The 21,697-nt window shown below is 44.4% G+C and overlaps 1 protein-coding gene across 4 annotated transcripts in view; it reads left to right on the forward strand.

Moving 5' to 3' along the window:
* Window positions 1-268: 268 nt before the first annotated feature.
* Window positions 269-21,697, forward strand: part of KLHL3 (kelch like family member 3) — a 64,482-nt gene continuing 43,053 nt past the window's right edge. Inside the window, exons 1-3 of one of the 4 annotated variants that reach the window (XM_048861906.2) lie at window positions 269-492; window positions 10,520-10,639; window positions 13,565-13,671. In XM_048861906.2, the coding sequence (XP_048717863.1) occupies window positions 479-492; window positions 10,520-10,639; window positions 13,565-13,671 (241 nt within the window). In that variant the 5' untranslated portion in view covers window positions 269-478. Of the gene's footprint in view, window positions 493-10,519; window positions 10,640-13,564; window positions 13,672-21,697 lie in introns of those variants that run through there. The other 3 variants (XM_048861905.2, XM_048861908.2, XM_075131272.1) reach the window with 3 other exon arrangements.

Here is a 21,697-nt window from a genome sequence, read left to right on the forward strand (position 1 = left end):
CATGGAGGAGTGTGTTTGAGAAATAGGTTCCCTGCAGCTGGAGGGTATGGGAATGTGGCAAGCCGGAAACTTTCCCTGTGTTCCCCTTTGACCAAAGTCCCTGGCCGGCGCAAAGGAGACTGGAGGATGCCTTGTGCAGCGGCGGCAGCTCGGAGAGGTGTAAACTCAACACCGCTCCCGCAGTTGCTGTTGCCAGGAGACCGAGTAGCGAGCTCGGAGGGAAGGGGGGAGGAGGCGGCTGCAGCAGGAGTAGCGGCTGCTGCAGGGAGCGCTGGGTAAGGAGCGCCGGGGCTGCTGCAGGAGCAAGCGAGAGGAAGCGGCTCGGAAGGGGGCGGCGGCGGCGGGGGCAGATCCGATTGCAGCCGGGCCGAAGCGCAGGCAGTGATTACTCCCTCCAGCCCGCTGGGTGCAAGCGGCCGCGGGCTTGCGAGGGGACTGGAGTGCATGCGGAGTTCAGGCTCCAGTCCGGCTGCGCACGATGGAGGATGAAAGGTATGTGCGGAGTGTGTGTGTGTGTGTGTGTGTGCAGGGCAGACGCCTTTGTGTTTGCGTTGGGGCTGGCGGGGCACGCAATGCCCTGCAGCCCGGCGCTTATCTGTCAGTGTCACAGCCCTGCTTCGTGGGGTGGGGGTGGGGGTGGGGGATGAAGTTTCAAAGCTCTCCCTTGTGAGGAAGGTTTTGCATTGTGTTGCTCTGAGACAGTCATCGCTCACATCACCGCTGGGCACTTTGTGTTTCCTTTTCCCCCAGCGCTTCCTCGTAGAAATTGCCCCCGGTGAACTGTCTCTGAGTGGAGCGTGTATGTGCTTTCGAGATTTAAAATCCCCCCTGTTGTCAGCGCCTGAACTGGGGGGCCTTGGAGCTGTGCAATACAAGGATCTCTGCTTTTTTTTTTAAAAAATAAATAAATAATAAAGGGCAGTCTAAGGGGAAACATTCTCATGGGAACTGCTTTTTAATTTAATTTGAAATTAAGCTTACTTACAGTTGCATAAGCTTATCAGCAAGAATGTGAGATGTGTGACTTGTAAGAACCAGATCACTTCGCCAGTGGCACTCATTGGCATGCAAGAAGTGGTGATTAAGTAAAGGGCTGATTCTTAATGTTCCTATGAGAATTCACCTTACTTCTGAAGCATGTGAGGCTCCTGTTCCTGCAAGGCCTTTTTTCCCTAATCCCCTGCACAAAATATGTTGTTTTTTATCTTCTGATTACTAGACATTGCAATGTCATAGGTGAAGGTTACTTCACCTGATTCAAAACTGTGCTCAGAAGTTGAAGGGAATTTATTTCCATGCAAAACTTGCCATAAAAAAGATTTTTTTTTTAATGAGATGTTGGAATGCATTTTGTCTGATTGACGCAGGCATTTAAAGAACATGCGGAGTTGAGCTGGAAATTTAATGTGGGTTGATGTAGTGCAGCCTACCAGTAAAATTTTAAACTCTGATTTAGTGTTCACCTCACTCTTTAATTTCAGCTAGTTGATTTTAGTTCTGTAAATCTTGACTTGTACCCAGTGGCACCCATTTAGTGCTTTTTGTAGTTAACAAACAAAAGTTTATGAATTTTGCAAATCGTACTGTGAGTATATTTACACATCCTTTGTAAGCCAAAACAAGCGACCTGTGTTTTATGACAGGCAGAGGGAGACAGCAGGATGGATCTTTATAGCTGCTCATAGGGTAGATGGGCCATTAACTGTTTCCTGTGTAGTCTTGTTTTTGTCTGTCGTACCTTGGTTGCTGTAGTTTTCTAAGAAAAAGCTAAGCTCTTAATAGCCACTGAACATAGTGCAAATAATGAGAGGTGGCATCTTGTGATTGTTGCATGGGAATGCCCAGGAGAAGAGGGGTATATAAAATATTTACCATGTAGGCGTTCTTCTTTGAATGCCCCTGTGACTTTTTGAAGCCAGAAACTTAAACTTCTAGAAGCTAAAAATCAGCGGAGTACTCCCTTTCCAAGTTGTGCTGGTGACCTTTGTGTATGGGGAAAGTTTTCACAGAATAATATTGATGGAACTACTGCCTTTTGGGATGTGAGGAAAACTTTGCTTCTCCAACATACTGTACCTAAAATGAAACCTGGCTGCAGTCTTTGAGCAACATTCTCATTGCAGCCAAAGGGAATTTTGTCCAAGTAGCAAGGGGCAGGATTCTATCCTTAGGTGAATAGAGAGTCTCAATAGTTGTTTGTATATTTAATGTTCAAAACAAAACTCTCAGCCTATGATCTCTCTTGCAGTTAAATATATTCTAGAATAGATCTAGTGTTTGTTTAAATGGCCACCTGTGGAGGTTAATCATTAGTATATTTAAATCTCAGAGGTATTTTAGATACTTGCCCATGTAACTTGTGTCCAATTCTTGCAGCTTTTAAAGTGAATCTGTTGTCTGAGAGTTGACAGGAGAGGAAGCTGAGGCCATGTGCTTATCCCAGTGGAGAGTGGCAATTCATTATCATCCTTGTTAATCAATTCTATTCTGGTAGTGCCCAAAAGCCCAAATACGGACTTGGCTCTGATCATTCTGGGCACTGTACAAACATAAATGTCCCTATAATAACCAGTTTGGCTCAGTTTTGTTTTAGACTGAGATGCTTTTTCATTCCCTAAGAACAATCTCCATATCCCCTCAGTCTTTGAAACTGAAGAATCCCACTGAAACTTCTGGGGGATTTTGTTGGTTTGAATATAATTATCCAAACTGTGGCTTACACACCATTGCTCTCAGGGTAGGGACGGAAGGCTCTTCAATGAACCCAGGCTGTGAGGACCTTGGATTTATGTCCCCTCTGAAGAGGCAGTTGAGAGATGTCAGCTTCTCACATTCTAGAAGTGCACGTCCTGTTGAACTCCACAAAAGCTACATCCTACACACTGAAAAGTGGAATGAATAGCTCTTTAAAAAGGACTCTGTCAAGTACTTTATTTCTGTGTGTTTTTTTGTGGTGGCTTTGTGTTTATATTTGTACATGTGCTTAGAATTTTGATGGGAACATTTTATAAACTTGCATAAAAATAGTATAGACCTCAAGTTTGACCTACTTTAACTTTCTTATTTGGATTTTAATTTCTTTCTTTCCCACTCAGTTAAATTTTTTTTAAAAAAGTACTTTATTATCAGGTCATGCCATACGTAGGTTCTAAACCTGCCAACACTTGTATTTCTGAGGAACTTTTACACATGTGAACTTCTTCAGTGGGGCTACTTACATGTGTAAAGTTACTCATGTGCCTAAATGTTTGCAGAGCGAGTGATTTTGTGTAAGCCAGTCATGTGTGGCAATCTAAATTGCTTACTTTGAAATCACAGTTCTCTCTTTGTCAATGCTGGTATGGCTACACTTTGTCTGGCAAAACTACACAGCTGTATGATCAAAATGTGTGTTCTTTACCTCTGATGAAATTAGACACATTTTATTGTTCAACCAAAATAATAATATGAATGATACAGAATAATTATTGAAAACTTAAATTTTCCAATATCGTAATTTAAAATAATGGCTTTGAATGATTTTGCATAAACATGGTGATGTCTTCATAGTATTTTTTCCGAGAGGTTTAATATTTGCATCGCAAAGCAACTGTGATATTGGTGTTGAATTTGAATAATTATCTTAATTAGGGTAAAAATTGTTATCCTATGTTGTGGAACGCTTTATCTTTGTGATTTTTATCAAGTCCACGTTCCTCAAAATAATGTTCTTTTGGGGTTCTAGTGTGCATATCTGCAGTATACTCCAATTGCATATGTTACCAATTTTGTGTGTCCATTTTTGTGTAGTAATAGGCAATGCCAAAAATGCCTTAACAAAATAGGGGAAATATTACTTACCTCAAAAACAAAAAATCTGTTCTTATATTGATTTTTTTTTTAAATGGGGGAGAGGAGCAGAATGAGCCAGTTCTGTTTCATTATTTTCAAATCCTCTGCAAAATCTGCCTCCCCCAATCAAAGCTGGCATTTTCAAAGACGCCAAAGGGAGTTAGGTGGCAAACTCCTATTGAGTATTGGGGATATTTGGCAAGCTAATTTCTCTAAGCTCCTTTGACAGTCCTAGCCCATAGTCTTTAAAATTATTTTATTTTCATGTGGCCTTAAAAAAAATAAAGATTAGCTAGTGCACGTGCGCTCGCTCGCTCTCTCTCTCTCTTTCATAGCTAGCTATTATCAGTCTCTTCTATATGTACTGTAACATTGACATCTGATAGTAGAATGGGTGTTAGCTTGTCTCTGGGGTGAAAATATTAGGTATAATAATAAATATATTTGCTTCCAGGTATTTCTTGCCACTCATTCTAGATGTAAAATATTGTTGCTCTTTTTGTTTTATACTTGCTTTGTTTCCTTCAGTTAAAATTAAAGATCAAAACATTTATTTTTTGGCTATGATATCCATTTATCATAATAAAAAAACTTCCTTTCTTCTCAAATTAAAAATAAGGAAGACAGCTCTGTCAATATGGATAGCAGTTCTATCTTGATAAACAGATTCTTTGTTAGCTTTATAAGTCAGGGGACTGCAATTTAATATCTATTTAGTTCCCAGATCAAACTACATTAGACTGGAGTAAAGGCCGAGTGCCTGTCAGCAACTTAAGGGTAAAAATCATTACAAGGATGCTGTAATTATCCCATTAATAGGCACTACAAATCCAGGAAATTCAGAGTTCAGGTTAAATTTTAAGAAAGCTGACATGTCAAGGAATGGAAATGCACAATTAAGGTCCCAAACAACCTTAACTCTGCCCTCTGTAGTAACATTGTGCCACAACCATAAAATTATGGTTAGTACAGAAGTGTCTGTAGTTCTGCTGGCCACCGTCTTCCCTGAGGGCAGCTCGGCTCCACTCCTGTTTGAAAGTAGGCACTTTTAGCTTCAGTCTATTGAGAACGATAGAGCATGGCAGCCATTTTGAAAGAGGGCAGCTCTTCATGGAATCCTTTGCAGCAGTAGCATAGATTCATAGATATTTAGGTCAGAAGGGATCATTATGATCATCTAGTCTGACCTCCTGCACAACGCAGGCCACAGAATTTCACCCACCACTCCTACAAAAAAAACCTCACACCTATATCTGTGCTATTGAAGTCCTCAAATCGTAGTTTAAAGACTTCAAGGAGCAGAGAATCCTCCAGCAAGTGACCCGTGCCCCATGCTACAGAGGAAGGTGAAAAACCTCCAGGGCCTCTTCCAATCTGCCCTGGAGGAAAATTCCTTCCCGACCCCAAATATGGCGATCAGCTAAACCCTGAGCATATGGGCAAGATTCATCAGCCAGATACTACAGAAAATTCTTTCCTGGGTAACTCGGATCTCACCACATCTAATAGCCCATCACAGGCCATTGGGCGTATTTACCATGAATATTTAATTACCAAAACCATGTTATCCCATCATACCATCTCCTCCATAAACTTATAGAGTTTAATCTTAAAGCCAGATAGATCTTTTGCCCCCACTGCTTCCCTTGGAAGGCTGTTCCAAAACTTCACTCCTCTGATGGTTAAAAACCTTCGTCTAATTTCTAGTCTAAATTTCCTAGTGGCCAGTTTATATCCATTTGTTCTTGTGTCCACGTTGGTACTGAGCTTAAATAATTCCTCTCCCTCTCCAGTATTTATCCCTCTGATATATTTATAGAGATCAATCATATCTCCCCTCAACCAGAAACACTATTCATCAGTTTTGGCTGAAGAAGAAGCTTGCATGGTGCCTTCCCTGATGCCATGGAAATCCCTCTGTGGTTAGAGAGATGGCAGATCAGAGGCAGTGCAGGTTCCCAACTTCTTTCTGTGGCATCGTTCTTTCTTCCCTCTCCAGGAGATGTATGGGGATTCCTGGTCTAGTCCTTATTGACTGACTGCTCTTTACCTCTGCGTCATAAAATCCCCTTCTGGGGGTGGGGTTGTTTTGCCAGCAGCAGCATCTAACAGGGACACGGTGGCGTTTTGGTCCCCGCTGGAGCTGCTCTGTTGCAGTTGCTGCGTGGAGGAGCAGGAAGCAGTACCACAGCTGCTCCTGCGTAGAAACCCGGGCCATATCCCCTAGTGTCTGCATGAACCTCGGGAAGCTGAGTGGTTCAATGGGCTGAACCTCTTGACTAGTCTGTGGAATGTGCATGTGGAAACATGCCCTTCCCCCCCTCTAAGGATGGATCAGCTGAAAACTGTTATAATGGACCACATTTAATAGAGTGGCTTGAAAATCCCATTGATAATTGGGGAATTTTACCTAATGAATGGAGAGGAGAGGAAGGGGCTGAGGCTGATTTCTGCAGAAATCAACGTTGGTTTTTTTTTGTAGTTGAAATATGATGTGTGAACCATGATCTCACCTGAGCCTGCAAATAGACCTCGCTAGTGTACCTGTCGCTGCTTGGGCCAGAGCAGCACCTTAAATAGAACTCTAATTAATTTCACTGCTGCTGTTTGGGGAAACTCTGAGGTCAGGGCTGCTTCTGCTTGGAAAAGTTCTGAGTGGCACTGGAGGTAGGAACTGAGGCTGCTCACGGAAGACGAGTCTTCAAAAATTGGAGGCTGGATGAGGGATAGAGCTGCAGAGAGGCTGGAAGAATATGTAGAATAGCAGGCAGCAACCCCTCAAATTGAAGAGGGGTTGTGGTCAATCTCTCCTTCCCCTGAGATGGTACTACATTGTTTCCCTACTGGAATTTAGAGCAGGCTAAAAACTTCGAGGGACTGCTCTGCTGGCTAAGGGTAGCTAGGATGCAGGTGGCATAGAGTTGGCTACATTGGCTTTACGCCTCTTGGAGATTTGCCTAAACCAGGGGTATCCTCCGCTGCCGGTCTTGCGTACTTTTTGAGTTGTTGTACATAGCCACGTGCACTTTAGTTCACACATCATCCTTAAATGTTCATCAGAAATCTTCATTCCATAGCTAAGCCTTCTCACTATGTTAAAGAACAAGATCAACTGGAAATCTTGTCATTTTCACAGATGTGTTAAAGGTTCTTGTCAATTTGAATCTTCTTAAAAACTGACTCGTTAAAAAAAATTCATCTTTGAGAGAGAGAGAGAGAGAGAGAACCCTTTAAATGGGATGTCTTGATCTCAAAAATTATTAAACGTGTTGGCAACACTAAGGTTTTTCAGCTAACTCTCACAATTTTATGGTGAGCCTCAGGATATTGGATGGCTTTCTTATAGCCCCAACTCCTGGAGTTAGTTAATTATATGAGAATATCAGCTTTCATGTTTAGTAACCTCGCCCCCTCCTTCCCTCCAGCTGCTAGCTCTCATGGGGGATGGAGAAAAGCTTGAAAATGTGCAACTTAAAGGCTCCAGTACCAGAAGGCAAATAAAAAGAACCTGAATGTAGTAGTTTTGAAATCTCATGACTTTTAAACCAGTCTCAGGAATTTTTAATGCTTGGACTTGGCAATACTATAAGAAGGGTTTTTGTGCACACCCACAAGCAATGCCACTAAGCCACCCTACTGCTCCGAGTCCTGCTGTGTTCCCTGTGTGCATCTATACATGTGCTTGCAGCCTGTTTTGTTTTCAGTTTCACTCTCAGCTCTGTTGCTGGTAAATGCCCTTTTTCAGGGCCTGGGGTAAGGTGTATAGTCAGTGACCTATATCTAGCCTTGTGCTGTCAAATGGACAAGGTAAACAAACTGGGGGAGGAGGGGAAACATATTTCCCATCTCTAACCTGTCATTCAGACGACTTTTGCGGATAATACAGGTACAAGATTGACAACCAAAGCTTTCTTCTGACAATTCGATGCTTCAGAGAAGTTTCAAGTACTTTGGCTGCTCTAGAATGCCCAATCCCAGTTTTGTGGGTTTTTTTTGTTTTTTTAAATATAGACACTTCCTTTAATGTGGCTGTGTGTAAATCCCAGACAGACATAAGGTGGAATTAGCTGGCACTGATTTACACAGGGGAAACAATGGAATTGATTTTATGCAAAGTGCTGTCAAATGCATAAAGTAAGCAAACTAGAAACATAGAAAAATATTTTTTCCTATAATCATTCAGTAATAATAAGATTGGAGATTACTTGTAAGAATAGGCTTTTTTAAAAAAAATCAGGCAATTGTCTTTAATGGACTGTGTCACTATCGTAATAGACACTGTGCACATTACAGAAGTGTTGTAAGCATTTAACAATATTACTAAAATCACCTTAAAATATTAAGTGTCAATGTTAAAAATCCGCTTGTACTGTTCTGGGTTAAATCCAGGCTGTGGTAATGTCAATGGGAGTTTTGCTATGGACCCCCAGTTGGGTTCATTTTCTTCCTACATTTATCCCAGCTTTGGAAATGAAAATCAGTTAAATCACTTGCATTTTTGGGTTCTTCATGATTGGGTTTCATGTGCTGGAGGGGAAGGTTTGGCTGCTGAAAAGCCTGGAGAAAGCATTATGGATTTAAATAGAGTAGCAGTCTCTCATTCTATTTGTTTTCAATAAAATTGAAACATTGAGCTCAGAGTAATTTTCCACGTATGAATAATAGAGGCTGGTGTTGACCTAATGGCAGTCTTGCACAGAGAGACAATTCTCTGCACAAGGTAATGAGGACACTGATGTGCCTTAAACTTCCAGATTATGGTGATCCTTGTTAGACAGATCACATTGGGCAAAACTGCTTCTGTTTGTATAGCTTGCCGTCCTGAAAGGAGGTTCTAGTTTAATAATCCCTCCTGTACGCCTCACCTGCACTACACCCTGTTTTCTAAACTTAACACCGAATGAGGCGTGACCTCTAAACTAATACAGTGGACGTCGTACAAATAATTTCAATTCCAATTTTCTGACTTATCGCTGTAGAGTGCGTTCCATGCAATCTACTGTGAGCATGTTTCTTTCAGATGAGATGAAAAACCACAGTCCTGCTCTTTGTGTGGACACTGGCCCCCTTGTGCTTAAGTCTATACCTATGCAGCAAGGCAATTAAGCACCTGCTTAACTTTAAGGTCAAGTGCTTTGCTGAATCAGAGCCTGTCAGGGCTTGTCTTCACTGTAGTAGTTAGCTGGAGTTAGTACACTTTTGTTATTGATAGGGCTGCCACCTATGAGATACAAAACCCAGGACATACCTATTACTTAATGCTGGAGATCCAACTGTCCCACCATTATGCCAGGGCACAGGACAGCCTGCAGGGTCTGCCCCTGCCACCCAGCACTGGGGGCGGGACACGTGGGTCCCCAAGACAAGCCCCTCACTTCCCCACAGGCTGGGCTCCCAAGCTCCAGCTGCTGGTCAGCAGAGGCAGGCCGGCCCAGGGGCAGTCCGACACTGCAGCCGTCCTGCTGTGGCCATCACCTCCCCCTCAGCCACATGAGTCTGTCCCTGGAGCCTGCCCTCATTGGTGCGCTGTGCCATCTGTCTGTGGTGCAGATGCGGCCCCAGTCTCTGAGCAGGCTCAGAGTGACGTATTATTACACAGCTGTGGTTAAAAAAAAAACAACACTGCACAACCTGGGAGTTTTAATGTCCTGAGAAGACTCGCAGATTTCCTGGGACAGCTGCCTCAAAAAGGGATGATCCTGGGAAAACCTGGGCAGGTGGCAAGTCTCGTTACTGTAGGTGAGCTAGGCCAGCTCCAATGAGAGCAACCATGCTGCAAAGCAACACTAGAGTTACACAATGATTTGGATTAGCTGTTGCATCCCCACTGAATTACCAGCTCGAGCACCAGCATCACTTGCATGTCAAGCCACGCTCCCCACCCTCCGATTGGCCAGCTAGCTCGACCTTAAAGCAGCACTTAACTCGGGTTAGAGATTTTTGTGGACATGTGTTGTGTTAGGTTTAACACATGAGCGATCACTCAGATTAACTGGGCTGTGAAAGCATACCCTCAGGGTATGTCCACACTTTGAGCTGGGCATGTGATTCCCAACTCAACATACCTGCACTTGCTCTAATTGAGCTAGCATGCTAAAAATACAGCATAGTTATACGGGCGTGAGCAGTGGAAGGGGCTAGCCACCCGAAATACGTTTTCGTCAGAGACTATAGGCATGTACTCGCGGCAGCTAGCCTTTCCTGCCACTTGCACTGCTGTGACCACACTATTTTTAGTGCACTAGCTTGATCAGAGCTAATGTGGGCATGTCTCCTGAAGCAGGGAATCACACCCCCCAGCTTGAAGTTTAAATGTATCCTGAGACTTGAATTTGTCCTCATGTGCTTGGCTCACATTTCTTCCCCTTCCCACTCTTGTCTGGCTGGCTGCGACCATCTAACCAACCAGCGGTAGCTGCATTTCAGCGAGACTTTCCATATACGGACACTGATCCTAGAGACAAGGATGAGAGTGTCTGTGACTCTACACATGAGTTGTCCTGTTCGTACTACTTGCATGCGCAAGTGTTTGCAGGAGCTGGGCCGTAAGCTGTAAAGCATTGGGGATCCTTCAGAACAGAGCTTGCTATATTAACATAAATTATTGCTATCTTTAAATTCAATTATGCTGGATTCAACAACACTGAAAAAGCATAAACTTTCCCTTCCCTCTTATCCTCATTTTCAGCATCAAACAGAGTTCCCAGTCACCTGATGAAGCTGAAGATAAGGAGAAGGACCAGCGCACGATAACAGTCAATCCTTCTCACATGGGAAAGGCATTCAAGGTCATGAATGAATTACGGAGGTACTTTTTCCACGTAACATGCATCATCTTTGGTTTATCAGACACATGCTGATCAGAACAGAAAGTCATTTGGGGCACTTTAAAAAATAATATTCTGTATTCGCTTCAGCACAAAAGGAGGTCACGCAACAGGGTGTTAGCAAAGCAGTAGGAAGAGGCAGCCAAAGTGTAGACTTGTAGAGCGCTGCTATTCCCACCCACACACCTGTCTACCTCTTTGTCAAAAAGAAGCCAGCTGTGTCATTTTCAGAGCCATATCTGCTGTTTACAAACAATAATTGGTTTAAAGTTTCCCACTACTTACAGCAAATCCACACACACAAACACACTATTCTCAACAGAGCAAATGGCTTGAAGACCAATAATAGAATATTACAGCTATGAGGACACCTACACGTAATTACAGAGCAAGGATTGCTAAAGTGGGATTCTCATTCTCTTTGACTCACGGTCACTCAATCTCAGCTTTGTACTGCAAAGTGTGTAAAAAAACAAAAAAAAAACCACACCACCCACAAGCCAATTTTAAAACTTCACACTGCTCAAAGAAGAACTCCAGCAGATTTTCGATCAAGTGTGTGTATGTGTGGGGGAGAGGAGAATTGTTACTTTAAATGGCCTTTTAAAAAAATTAGTCATTTAAAAGATACCTGTGGGTGTGTCAGCCATTCAGTGGCAGTGGATGACATTTGGCTTGTTTCTTGGAGTCTGCCATCTTCCCTTGAAGCAGGTTGAAATTCAGCGAGTGTTTGACTTTTTCATTTGTGTGACTTATTTGAGTCCTTGGCCTGCCAAACGGTATCTTTGGTTTGTGGAAACTATTCTGTTTTATTTATTTAATGTGAAAAATGTGTATGTAACACTCTCTTTTCCCCCTCCCTCCGCCCCCGGGTTGAATAGGTTGACCTTCTAAAATATGCATTATCCTATAAAGAGAAGGACTGGAATCCTCTTCCTCTGCAGCAGATGCCACCATGCTTGGGCTGGCCCAAGCAGAGGGGCATAACACAGAGAAATGCTAAGTATCCTTCCCATCTCACAGTTCTGTGAAGCTGAGTGCATTTCCTTTTCAGTCTCCCTCTAGTCCTCTGCTGGCAGAGGGATGAGGAGACCTGAATGCAGGTGCTTGTGCAGCTGAGCACCAGGCGGCCATGGTTATGTTGAAACTCCAATATTGTATTCCTTTAACTGAAGTGCACTGGAGACCCGAGCAGTGCTGCTTTCTTGGTTTCTGTGTTTTGCTCGATCCCGTATGTTACTCAGCTGACTGTAGAAGGTTAGATCTGCCCTTAAGCACATGCTTTTCAGACTGCATCTTTGCATGCTCCTTGGCACTGCTTTCTCTTCACTCCTGCTGCTATTCTGCAGTCTGCAAATCCTGATGTGTGTATGGTGCACTGCTTTGAACCATCACTCAGTAGTACTGTCAGACAGCCTGTGAAAATGGTTACCTTGAATAACAGCGATTTAATTCCTGTTTATCTAGTAATCCCTTACAGAAAGTCTAGATTTAAACTCTCTGGGAGGTAGTGAGACCTCTAACCTATTGACTACGAGTTAGTTGCTTGGCACATTCATCTTCTAAATGTAAATGGAAAACTCATTTGCATGAAATAGACTTTTTAGATGATAGGATCCCAGAGAGGGACTAAACTGGATTCCTTCTTGATAGACTGAAGTGAATGATCTCCAAAGCCTGCACTGTATTTTGCTCACATAAAAGCTCCCTTTACCACCACCACCCCATCAGAGCTGGTATAAATATGAAACACACAGTCTCTTATCTATTTCTAGGTGTTGTCTTTCCTGTATGTTTCCAGCTGTAATTTTCAGCGTTTTGGGAGTCATTTTATTAAGTATCACAAAATACAAGGGACGTACCTAGTCTGTTAGAAGGCTAAATGTGTTTTTTGTTTTACATGGGGTTTTCTAAAGCAAAAGCGCAATAAGCTGTATAGAAGAGAAAGTGACATCTGGATTTGTAGACCCTGATCTTTTTTCCTAATGTGACCCCGTCAATGAGCACCCTTATTCTGCATTTAGATGCTTAAGTAGGGACTAGGTATTTTATAATACTGAGCACTTACAATATACAAACATCAATTAACAAATGCTCAAAGGAGAGATCTGAGAGGGAGATAAAAATGGGCACAGAGTCATGAAAAACTTACCCAAAGACAAGCTGTGAGTGAGTAGCAGAACTGGGGCTGACTCCATGCTGACTCGTGCGTTAAACTCGGTCATCAAGATGAATAGCAGACTCCAGTGAATGAGTGCACTTTGTGGTGATGCTCTTGAGAATGACGCGAGGAACCCTTTGTGTGCCATTCAGCCCTGAGGAATACGCTTTGTTTGTTCATGTGCTGTAGCATCAAACCTTCTCCTCTACCAGGCCTGTTGTGTCATGTGGGGAAAAAAAGGAACCCTCTCCCCATTTATCCCACCTCCTTCCCAAGGCTGTGGAGAGATGAAAGCTGCAGCATCCCCTACTGCTTTATGGGGGAAAAGTGGGTGGCACATCGGTGTAGTGACAGAGCTGCTAGGAGGATCCTTTGTCCCTTTCCCAGGCTGCTTTATGATTGGAGATGGAGACAATCTGAACTTCGGGGTTCAGGACCCTGTGGCCAGCCTCCCAAATCCTTCCTTTTGTAGAACAGGATGCGTCCAGTTCTATTGCAGGCAGGGATCTCTGCCGCTTTGGGTGGGAGCAGGATATGCTCCATAAAGAAAAGTTGATAGGGACTGGTTGTCTCCTTGTGTTTCAACCTTCCACTGAGACTCCAGCAGTTGTCAGATCTTGCTGGATGATTCAGGTCACTTGTTTGTGACATAGGAACTCTGCTCATTTTTCCAAAGGTATTTACAGAGGGCCCTTTGCATGGCCAGATGTTCTGAAACCATGTTGTCTTCTCTGGTGTTTTCCAGCAAGCGACTCCTCTGTGATGTGGTGATTGTTGCTGAAGCCGTTGAGATGGAAGCCCATCGCGTTGTCCTAGCAGCCTGCAGCCCCTATTTTTGTGCAATGTTTACAGGTACTTTTCTGCCTCCAAACAAAGTTCTGTGGTTGAGTGTGCTCTGCAGAATCCAAGACGCACACAGTTATGTCTCCACGATAGACCTGCTGCAGATGGTGTGGGCTCGGGTCTGTATGAAGGTCTTTTCGTGGAAGAGAAGAAATGTAGTAAAGTCTGTAGCTGCTTATACCAATGAATGTGCTTGAACATCTCTTGGCTAAATCCCCTTTGGACAGGGGACCTTGTCTTGTGCAGGTTTGAGGACACTGGCAGCACTTGGTAAAAGTTGGATGCCACCGTATGTGGCCCTCCCATGGGAGCTCTGTGCTGTGTGGGACACAGAAGGAATTGTATGTGGGTTGGCAGATAGCATTTGAAGTGAGATGTTTGATTTTTCTAGACCAGAATTCGGGGTGTTAAAGCATGTTTTTTATTTATTCATATCAAGCATTTATACAGTGCAGTAAAGTTGCATGTTACATTGCTCACACGTCCCCCCACAAAAGTCCCTGTCTCAGAGCTTACGATCCAAAGGCCTTATCCTACAAAAACTTGAACACAAGGGATGGACGTGTTCCGAAGTGTTCAGCATTGGTTTAATTCTGCTCCCACTGAAGCAAATGGTAGAAGTCTTGTTGACTCCTTGGTCTGAGTGCTGCCACTGTCTTTGGAAACCCCGTCCGTGATTATAGGATTATAATTCAAAATGATCTGGACAAACTGGCGAAATGGTCTGAAGTAACAAGGATGAAATTCAATAAGGACAAATGCAAAGTACTCCACTTAGGAAGGAACAGTCAGTTGCGAACGCACAAAATGGGAAATGACTGCCTAGGAAGGACTACTGCGGAAAGGGATCTGGGGGTCATAGCGGACCACAAGCTAAATATGAGTCAACAGTGTAACACCGTTGCCCAAAAAAAAAAAAAGGGGAACATCATTCTGGGATGTATTAGCAGGACTGTTGTAATCAAAACACGAAAAGTAATTCTTCTGCTCTACTCCACGCTGATTAGGCCTCAACTGGAGCATGGTGTCGAGTTCTGGGTGCCACATTTCAGGAAGGATGTGGACAAATTGGAGGAAGTCCAGCAAAGAGCAACAAAAATGATAAAGCTCTAGAAAACATGACCTGTGAGGGAAGATTGAAAAATTGGGTTTGTTTAGTTTGAAGAAGAGGAGACTTAGAGGGGACATGAGAACAGTTTTCAAGTACGCAAAAGGTTGTTACAAGGAGGAGGGTGAAAAATTGTTCCCGTTAACCTCTGGGGATAGGACAAGAAGCAATGGGCTGAAATTGCAGCAAGGGAGGTTTAGGTTGGACATTAGGAAAAAATTCCCAACTGTGAAGGTGCTTAAGGACTGGAATAAATTGCCTAAGGAGGTTGTGGAATGTCCATCACTGGTGATTTTTAAGAGCATGTTGGACAAACACCTGTCAGGGATGGTCTAGATTGGGGCAGGCAAACTTTCTGGCCTGAGGGCCGCATCGCGTTTCGGAAATTGTATGGAGAGCTGGTTAGGGGAGGAGGTCGTGGTCCGGCCCCCACCTCCTATCTGGCCCCCCACCCCCGGGACTCCTGCCCCATCCACACCCCCTGGCTCCCTGTCCGCTGACTGCCCCCGGACCCCTGCCCCCCGCCACCCCATCCAACCTCTCCTCTCATTCCTGACTGCCCCCCCGGGACCCCTGCCCCATCCAACCACCCCTTCTCCCTGTTCCCTGACTGCCCCCTGCTGCCCCATACAACCCCCCCTCCTTCCTGACTCCCCCCCCCGGACCCCTGTCCCCATTCAACCCCCTGTTCCCGCCCGACCCCTAGCCACTCCCCTGCCCTCTATCCAATCCCCCCGCTCCGTGCCCCCTTACCACACTGCCTGGAGGCGCTACAGACATGCTGCCCGGCTGGAACCGGGGCACGCTGCCGCCGCCACCGTGCAGCACAGAGCACCGCGTCAGGCCGGGCTCGGCAGCTACGCTGCCTCAGGAGCTCACAGTCCCGCTGCCCAGAACACTGCGCCGGCGGTGGAGTGAGCTGAGGCTGCGGGGGAGGGGGAACAGTGGGGGGGGGGGGGCCGGGGGGCGAGCCTCCCTCGCCAGGAACTCAGGGGCTGCGCTGGATGTGGCCCCCGGGCTGTAGTTTGCCCACCTCTGGTCTAGATAATACTTAGTCCTGCCATGAGTTCAGGGGACTGGACTAGACCTCTCGAGGTCCCTTCCAGTTCTATGATTCTGTGTAAGCAAAACTACACACACACTTCAGCGTTGGCAAGATTAGGCCTTAGGTTAAGACAAAAGGTCAAGAAGAGCGGAACAAGTCTCTGAGGACAGGGATGGAATATTTCCACCTAACTCAACTGAAGACTCAGCCTGGTAGCTCAGCTGGAAGACACCTGCACTGCAGTACCGTCTCTGCTCCCAAGCCCCTTGGCCATGCATGTTGAATTTCCATTGGCAAATCTTTGCTCCCACCTGACCAGCCATATCTGTGCCTCCAACAAATCAGTTATACCCCCAAACAATGCTGCCCCCTTCAAAAAATTTCAATCAGTACTGTCACCCCGCCCAACTCTACCTCTTTGCAGGGCTCTGCAACTGCTGACCCTCCTCCTGTTGCTGTCCTGAGTACATAGGAGACCTTTGACTACCCTCTCCACCTGGGCCATCTGCTCTTTTCTCCTCTTCTTAAAGGAGCAGCTGCCAGGAGGCCACACTGTTCCCTCCCTCACATTCCCTTCCTGAAAAAGAGCCAACAAACCAAAATTCTGAGTAATAAAACAGATTGGATTTTAAGCTCTCCTGAACGACTCTTGTGATGGCTTAACTTCAGCCCAATGCATTATGTGAGAAACCCAATTTGGGGAACGTTCTGTGATACTCCTTGATTTGTGGTCACCAAAGCGTTGGAGGATGGTCAAAAGGGAGCTGGGAGAGCTACTGTTTTGTGTCTCTACGTGGATGCTCCCTCCTTAAAGAGGCTTAGATTGACCCTGTTTCTGTCAGTTTTATTGGAAGAGTTCAACTCCTTGCTAATCATCATCTGCAAAATGTGTTTTCTTTGTCGTGACTTAAAAGCTATAGCAGAGCCAGGCAGTGTTTGTGCCAGAAAGAATGTGGTCCTAACTGAATGGGAAAAGGGGGGATGCAACTGTGAGTTCATGTGCTGGGCTTGGTGTTCTGCCGGGATTGCATGTATCGGTGGCTTTTGGCATATGGGAAGTAGAAGGTGCATTCACTTAAAAAATAAATTGATGGTTGACGTTGTGGGATGTATGTCTGTATAAGCAGGAGTGCGTTGGTAGGTACTTTACGTTTGCCAGGAAGTTTTTTCTTCGTAAGGCTGACAAATCTAAGCTACTAAGAATCTAGAGAGCTGAGACAGTATCTTGGGATTGGATGTTAGCAGTAATAATAATGCCACTATGTGTAAGGAGCAAAGCAGGAAGGCGTGCTCTGTGAGAGTATTTGTTACTGTTTGTGGTAGTTATTACACCAGCCAACAAGAGCACAGCCCTGGAGAAGCCTCTGATCCTTAGAGGTCATGTCTGCCTGAAACCAGCCACCATGATTAACTGGCATTAATAAGGGCAGGTAGACTTTGTCGCTGTTCCAATTCTGGAATTCTGTGAGGCCCAGTAATGCTCGGATCTGAAAGTTAAATAGTAACCATCTAACCACAATCGTGTGACTTTTTTTTTTGTAAACTACCTTTGGCTATAGTTCTAACGATTACTGTTTGCTGCTGCTCTGGTTGTAAAACAAGTTGAGCGCTAGGTCACTATCTCCTCTCCTCTCTGTTTAGGGCTGGCTGTTCCCATATTCTGGGAACAAGTTCTGGGTCTCCCTATTGCAAGGTCAGAAGTACTTCTCTGTACCTCAGCATTGTTTCACTTTGTGGAGAGTGATCCTTTACCAAAATAAGCTCACTATTCTTCATTTTTTTTTTTTTGTTGCTGCTCAGAGATGAAACTTGACAACAGTGGGGAAACTGAGCTCTTGTATTTATCCACAGGACCCGCACAGCATGAGCAGCAGCAGTAGCAAGCTGTTTGGGAGAGCCCCTAGTAGTATATGTCCTGCTTGGCCTGGAAGGGACCTCTTCTGGGGCAGAGATTTCACTCCAGGGGGAAAATCCCTATGGCCATGCCCATGAGGAAGGTGCTCATTGGGTTAGCTGGTAGAAAAGAAGACTGTGGGCAGACAAGCAGGAACCAAACGGAGACCAACAATTCATTCCCTATGTGTGATCATCCCACTGCTGGTCAGCAACTCTCAATCAGTGTAGACTTCTACTGGATTTGAACCAGTGACCTTGAGATGAAGGACTCCCTATGCCAGTGCCTTTAGCCAGCTGATCTCTTCTAGTTATGTATTTGTTTAAAACCAAGACTTTGAAGCTCTGGAATAAGCAGGCACATCGCCCACTGAAGGTCATGAGACTTACCCCTGCGAACTCCAGAGCTGGATTTGGAGCAGTGTTCCTAAACTGATTGCTTTCCCTTCATTATTTTTTAAAAGCACTTCCCATGGAGGCTTGATGGTTTTGTTTTGTTCTGCAAGGATGGTCATTATAATGTACAACATTCTGAAATAAAACAAAACCAGATCCACTCCAATAATGACTGCAACAGCTGCAGTGATGTGATTGCAAAAAGAAAAGGAGGACTTGTGGCACCTTAGAGACTAACCAATTTATTTGAGCATAAGTTTTCGTGAGCTACAGCTCACTTCATCGGATGCATACTTTGGAAAGTGTAGAAGATCTTTTTATATACACACAAAGCATGAAAAAAGGAGAGTGATCACTTTAGATAAGCTATTACCAGCAGGAGAGTGGGGTGGGAGGAGGTATTTTTTCATGCTTTGTGTCTATATAAAAAGATCTTCTACATTTTCCACAGTATGCATCCGATGAAGTGAGCTGTAGCTCACGAAAGCTTATGCTCAAATAAATTGGTTAGTCTCTAAGGTGCCACAAGTACTCCTTTTCTTTTTGTGGATACAGACTAACACGGCTGTTACTCTGAAACCAGTGATGTGATTGGAATGTTTGAGGCCGTTACTGCAGAACAGATTGTGTGTGTTGGGGTTTTGGAAGCACAGAAGCAGTCAGCAGCAATCCAGATCTTCTCTTCAGATCTTCGGCATCGCTTCAGAATCTGCTCTCCTCTTTTTGTGTGTGAAATGGCTGCTGTTGTGTTTTCTGCCACATGTGTATTCTCCTCACAGGCAGTTTGAACAGATCCTTGGTTTAAACCCCCCCCACAAAAAAGAGCTAGAGCTATGAACCAGACAGTGTCCATGTGGAGCACAAGAAATACGGCGCAGGGCGGCCTGCAGTGCTCCGTGAACAAGGCGATATCAAAGATGGGAGAGAAGAACTGACTCCCCCACTGAGTTAATGCAGGCTAGAAAGAGCAATGGCATTGCAGTATATAGGACAGACAGTCATGTGTATTGAGGGGGTGTGCAAGGTATACGTAAGAAGTGCTTGCAGATGTGGGAGTAGTGGTTGCAAAGTCTTCTCAGCAGCAAAAGGCAGCATGATCCAGTAGGTAGAGCACAGGACTGGGAGTCAGGAACACAACCCAGCTCTCCTGGCTTTGACACTGACCTGTTGCATGACCATAGGCAAGTCACTTTCCTTCCTACCTTTGTCTGTCTTGTCTATTTCGATTCTTTGGAGCAGGGCGTGGCTAATGTGCACAGTGCCTAGCACAGTGGGGCCCTGTTATCAGTTGTTGTCTGTCGATATAGTGCTAATACAAATAATTAATAACAGTGCTTTAAATTAAGATCTGAAGCAAGCAAGGCTCGATTCTGGTTTGTCAAAGACTTTAGGATTTTTTTTTTTTTTTTTTGAAAGGGTGTATGGGATGAGTTGAATTAATTCATCCAGTCATTCCGACACCTCCAAAGATGCCTTAGGAGATGCTATATTTGTACTGAATATGCGTGCTTCGGCTTGGATGGAAGCATTTATCACCCACTCCTATTATCCTGCTAACTTCACTCCCCTGCTCCCCATTCCCTTTCAGCTCATAGTGTCCAGATGTTTCCTGGCTGGGAAGAGTAACAGGCACGTGAAAAGTGGTGCCTTCTGACCAGTGGAACAGGTTGGAGTGACCTGCTGGAGTGTGGAGGGGGTAGATGGTATCGCTGCAGCTCTACTTGCCTGGGCAATGGAGCTGAGCATAACGATCTAGAGATCTAGCAGAATGCAAACTGCAGCGTTAGCAGCTTGTGGGTGGGCGTGTGAGCCCACACAGTATGTATTTTTTGTTGGCTGTGTCTTATGAGTGCCACAAAGGGAGATGATGATCTCAGATCAGTCTCTCTGAGCTATTTGTGTATTGATCTCTGCATAAGTTCTTCTGACTCTGTCCTCTACCCCTCTTTTTTTCAATAAACATATCCGTGTTTGTGCTGAGTCTTTTGCTTGCTCTGAAGCACAGGTACAGGGTGTTACCGTAGCACCCGGGAGACTTTTATGGACCATTCTGTAATATCCTTTGTTCAGGATGCTTCCTTCAAGTGGTGAGAATTCTCTTTTTTTTTTTTTTTAAATCCCACTTGCTTTAAATACCACCAGGGATTTGATTTGACTTCACAGATGTGGGTCTTTTGCTTGTAAAGATGTCCCAGGTTCCTTTACGTGATCTTTATCATTGTGTTTTTTAATTCATTCAGTTCAACGCAAGACTTTATTGGTTTTACTTAGGGACCAGGTCCTGCTCATCTTACTCACACACAGTGTAGTTCATGTTTCAGAGTAACAGCCGTGTTAGTCTGTATTTGCAAAAAGAAAAGGAGTACTTGTGGCACCTTAGAGACTAACCAATTTATATGAGCATAAGCTTTTGTGAGCTACAGCTCACTTCATCGGATGCATACTGTAGAAACTGCAGAAGACATTATATACACAGAGATCATGAAACAATACCTCCTCCCACCCCACTCTCCTGCTGGTAATAGCTTATCTAAAGTGATCACTCTCCTTACAATGACAGGTTTCAGAGGAACAGCCGTGTTAGTCTGTATTCGCAAAAAGAAAAGGAGTTCTTGTGGCACCTTAGAGACTAACCAATTTATTTGAGCATGAGCTTTCATGAGCTACAGCTCACTTCATCAGATGCATCTGATGAAGTGAGCTGTAGCTCACGAAAGCTCATGCTCAAATAAATTGGTTAGTCTCTAAGGTGCCACAAGTCCTCCTTTTCTTATTATAAGGAGAGTGATCACTTTAGATAAGCTATTACCAGCAGGAGAGTGGGGTGGGAGGAGGTATTGTTTCATGGTCTCTGTGCATATAATGTCTTCTGCAGTTTCCACAGTGTAGTTCATGTCACTTGTGTGAAGAAGGCCAGAGCTAGGTGGTGTTCCCAGTGTCAGGATTTTGCTGAAACTTGGTTGCCTTTGTGTGTCTGTCTCACCCCAGGTCATATGCTGTGCTCTTAGGATGTGGAGCTCTATCATGTCATGTCAAAGATGACTTGAACATTTCCTTTACATACATGCAGCCTGTAACTGTTTTTCACAGAGGATGAGTGTAGAACTACTCCTCTTAATCCCACAGCAGCACTGAGTGACCGAATTTCTCAATGTTGTGATTATTCGTATCCCAGTAAAAGATTTGACAGTTGTTCAATTTCTCCTTTGTCTAACTTAATTGTTTTCTTCTATTGTTTTACTTCTGCTGCTGGAATTTGTTTTTCTTCCCTGGCTTATCAGCATTTTGAGAAAACCTGGAGGTGTAATGTCACTTTCTGCAACTGATCGTTAAAGGTGGCCTCAGGGATCCTTTCTTGCAACACCCACAGCTTTCTTTTGTTACTGAAATATACCTCCTTCCTACCTCCATTTCTAATTAAGCTCAAAGTCAGCTACACCGGGATATGCATGTGTAGGCTGTTGAGCAGACACAGGTTTGGTTTACCTCCAGTGGAGTCTCTTGTTTGCCACTTTTTATATTTATAAAAAAAAAAAAAAGTTAACCTTAGATTTCCTTTGGCCTATCCCTCTGGATAGGACTGCCCCATTGGC

The sequence above is a fragment of the Caretta caretta genome, chromosome 8, assembly GCF_965140235.1.
Source record: "Caretta caretta isolate rCarCar2 chromosome 8, rCarCar1.hap1, whole genome shotgun sequence".
NCBI lineage: Eukaryota > Metazoa > Chordata > Testudines > Cheloniidae > Caretta > Caretta caretta.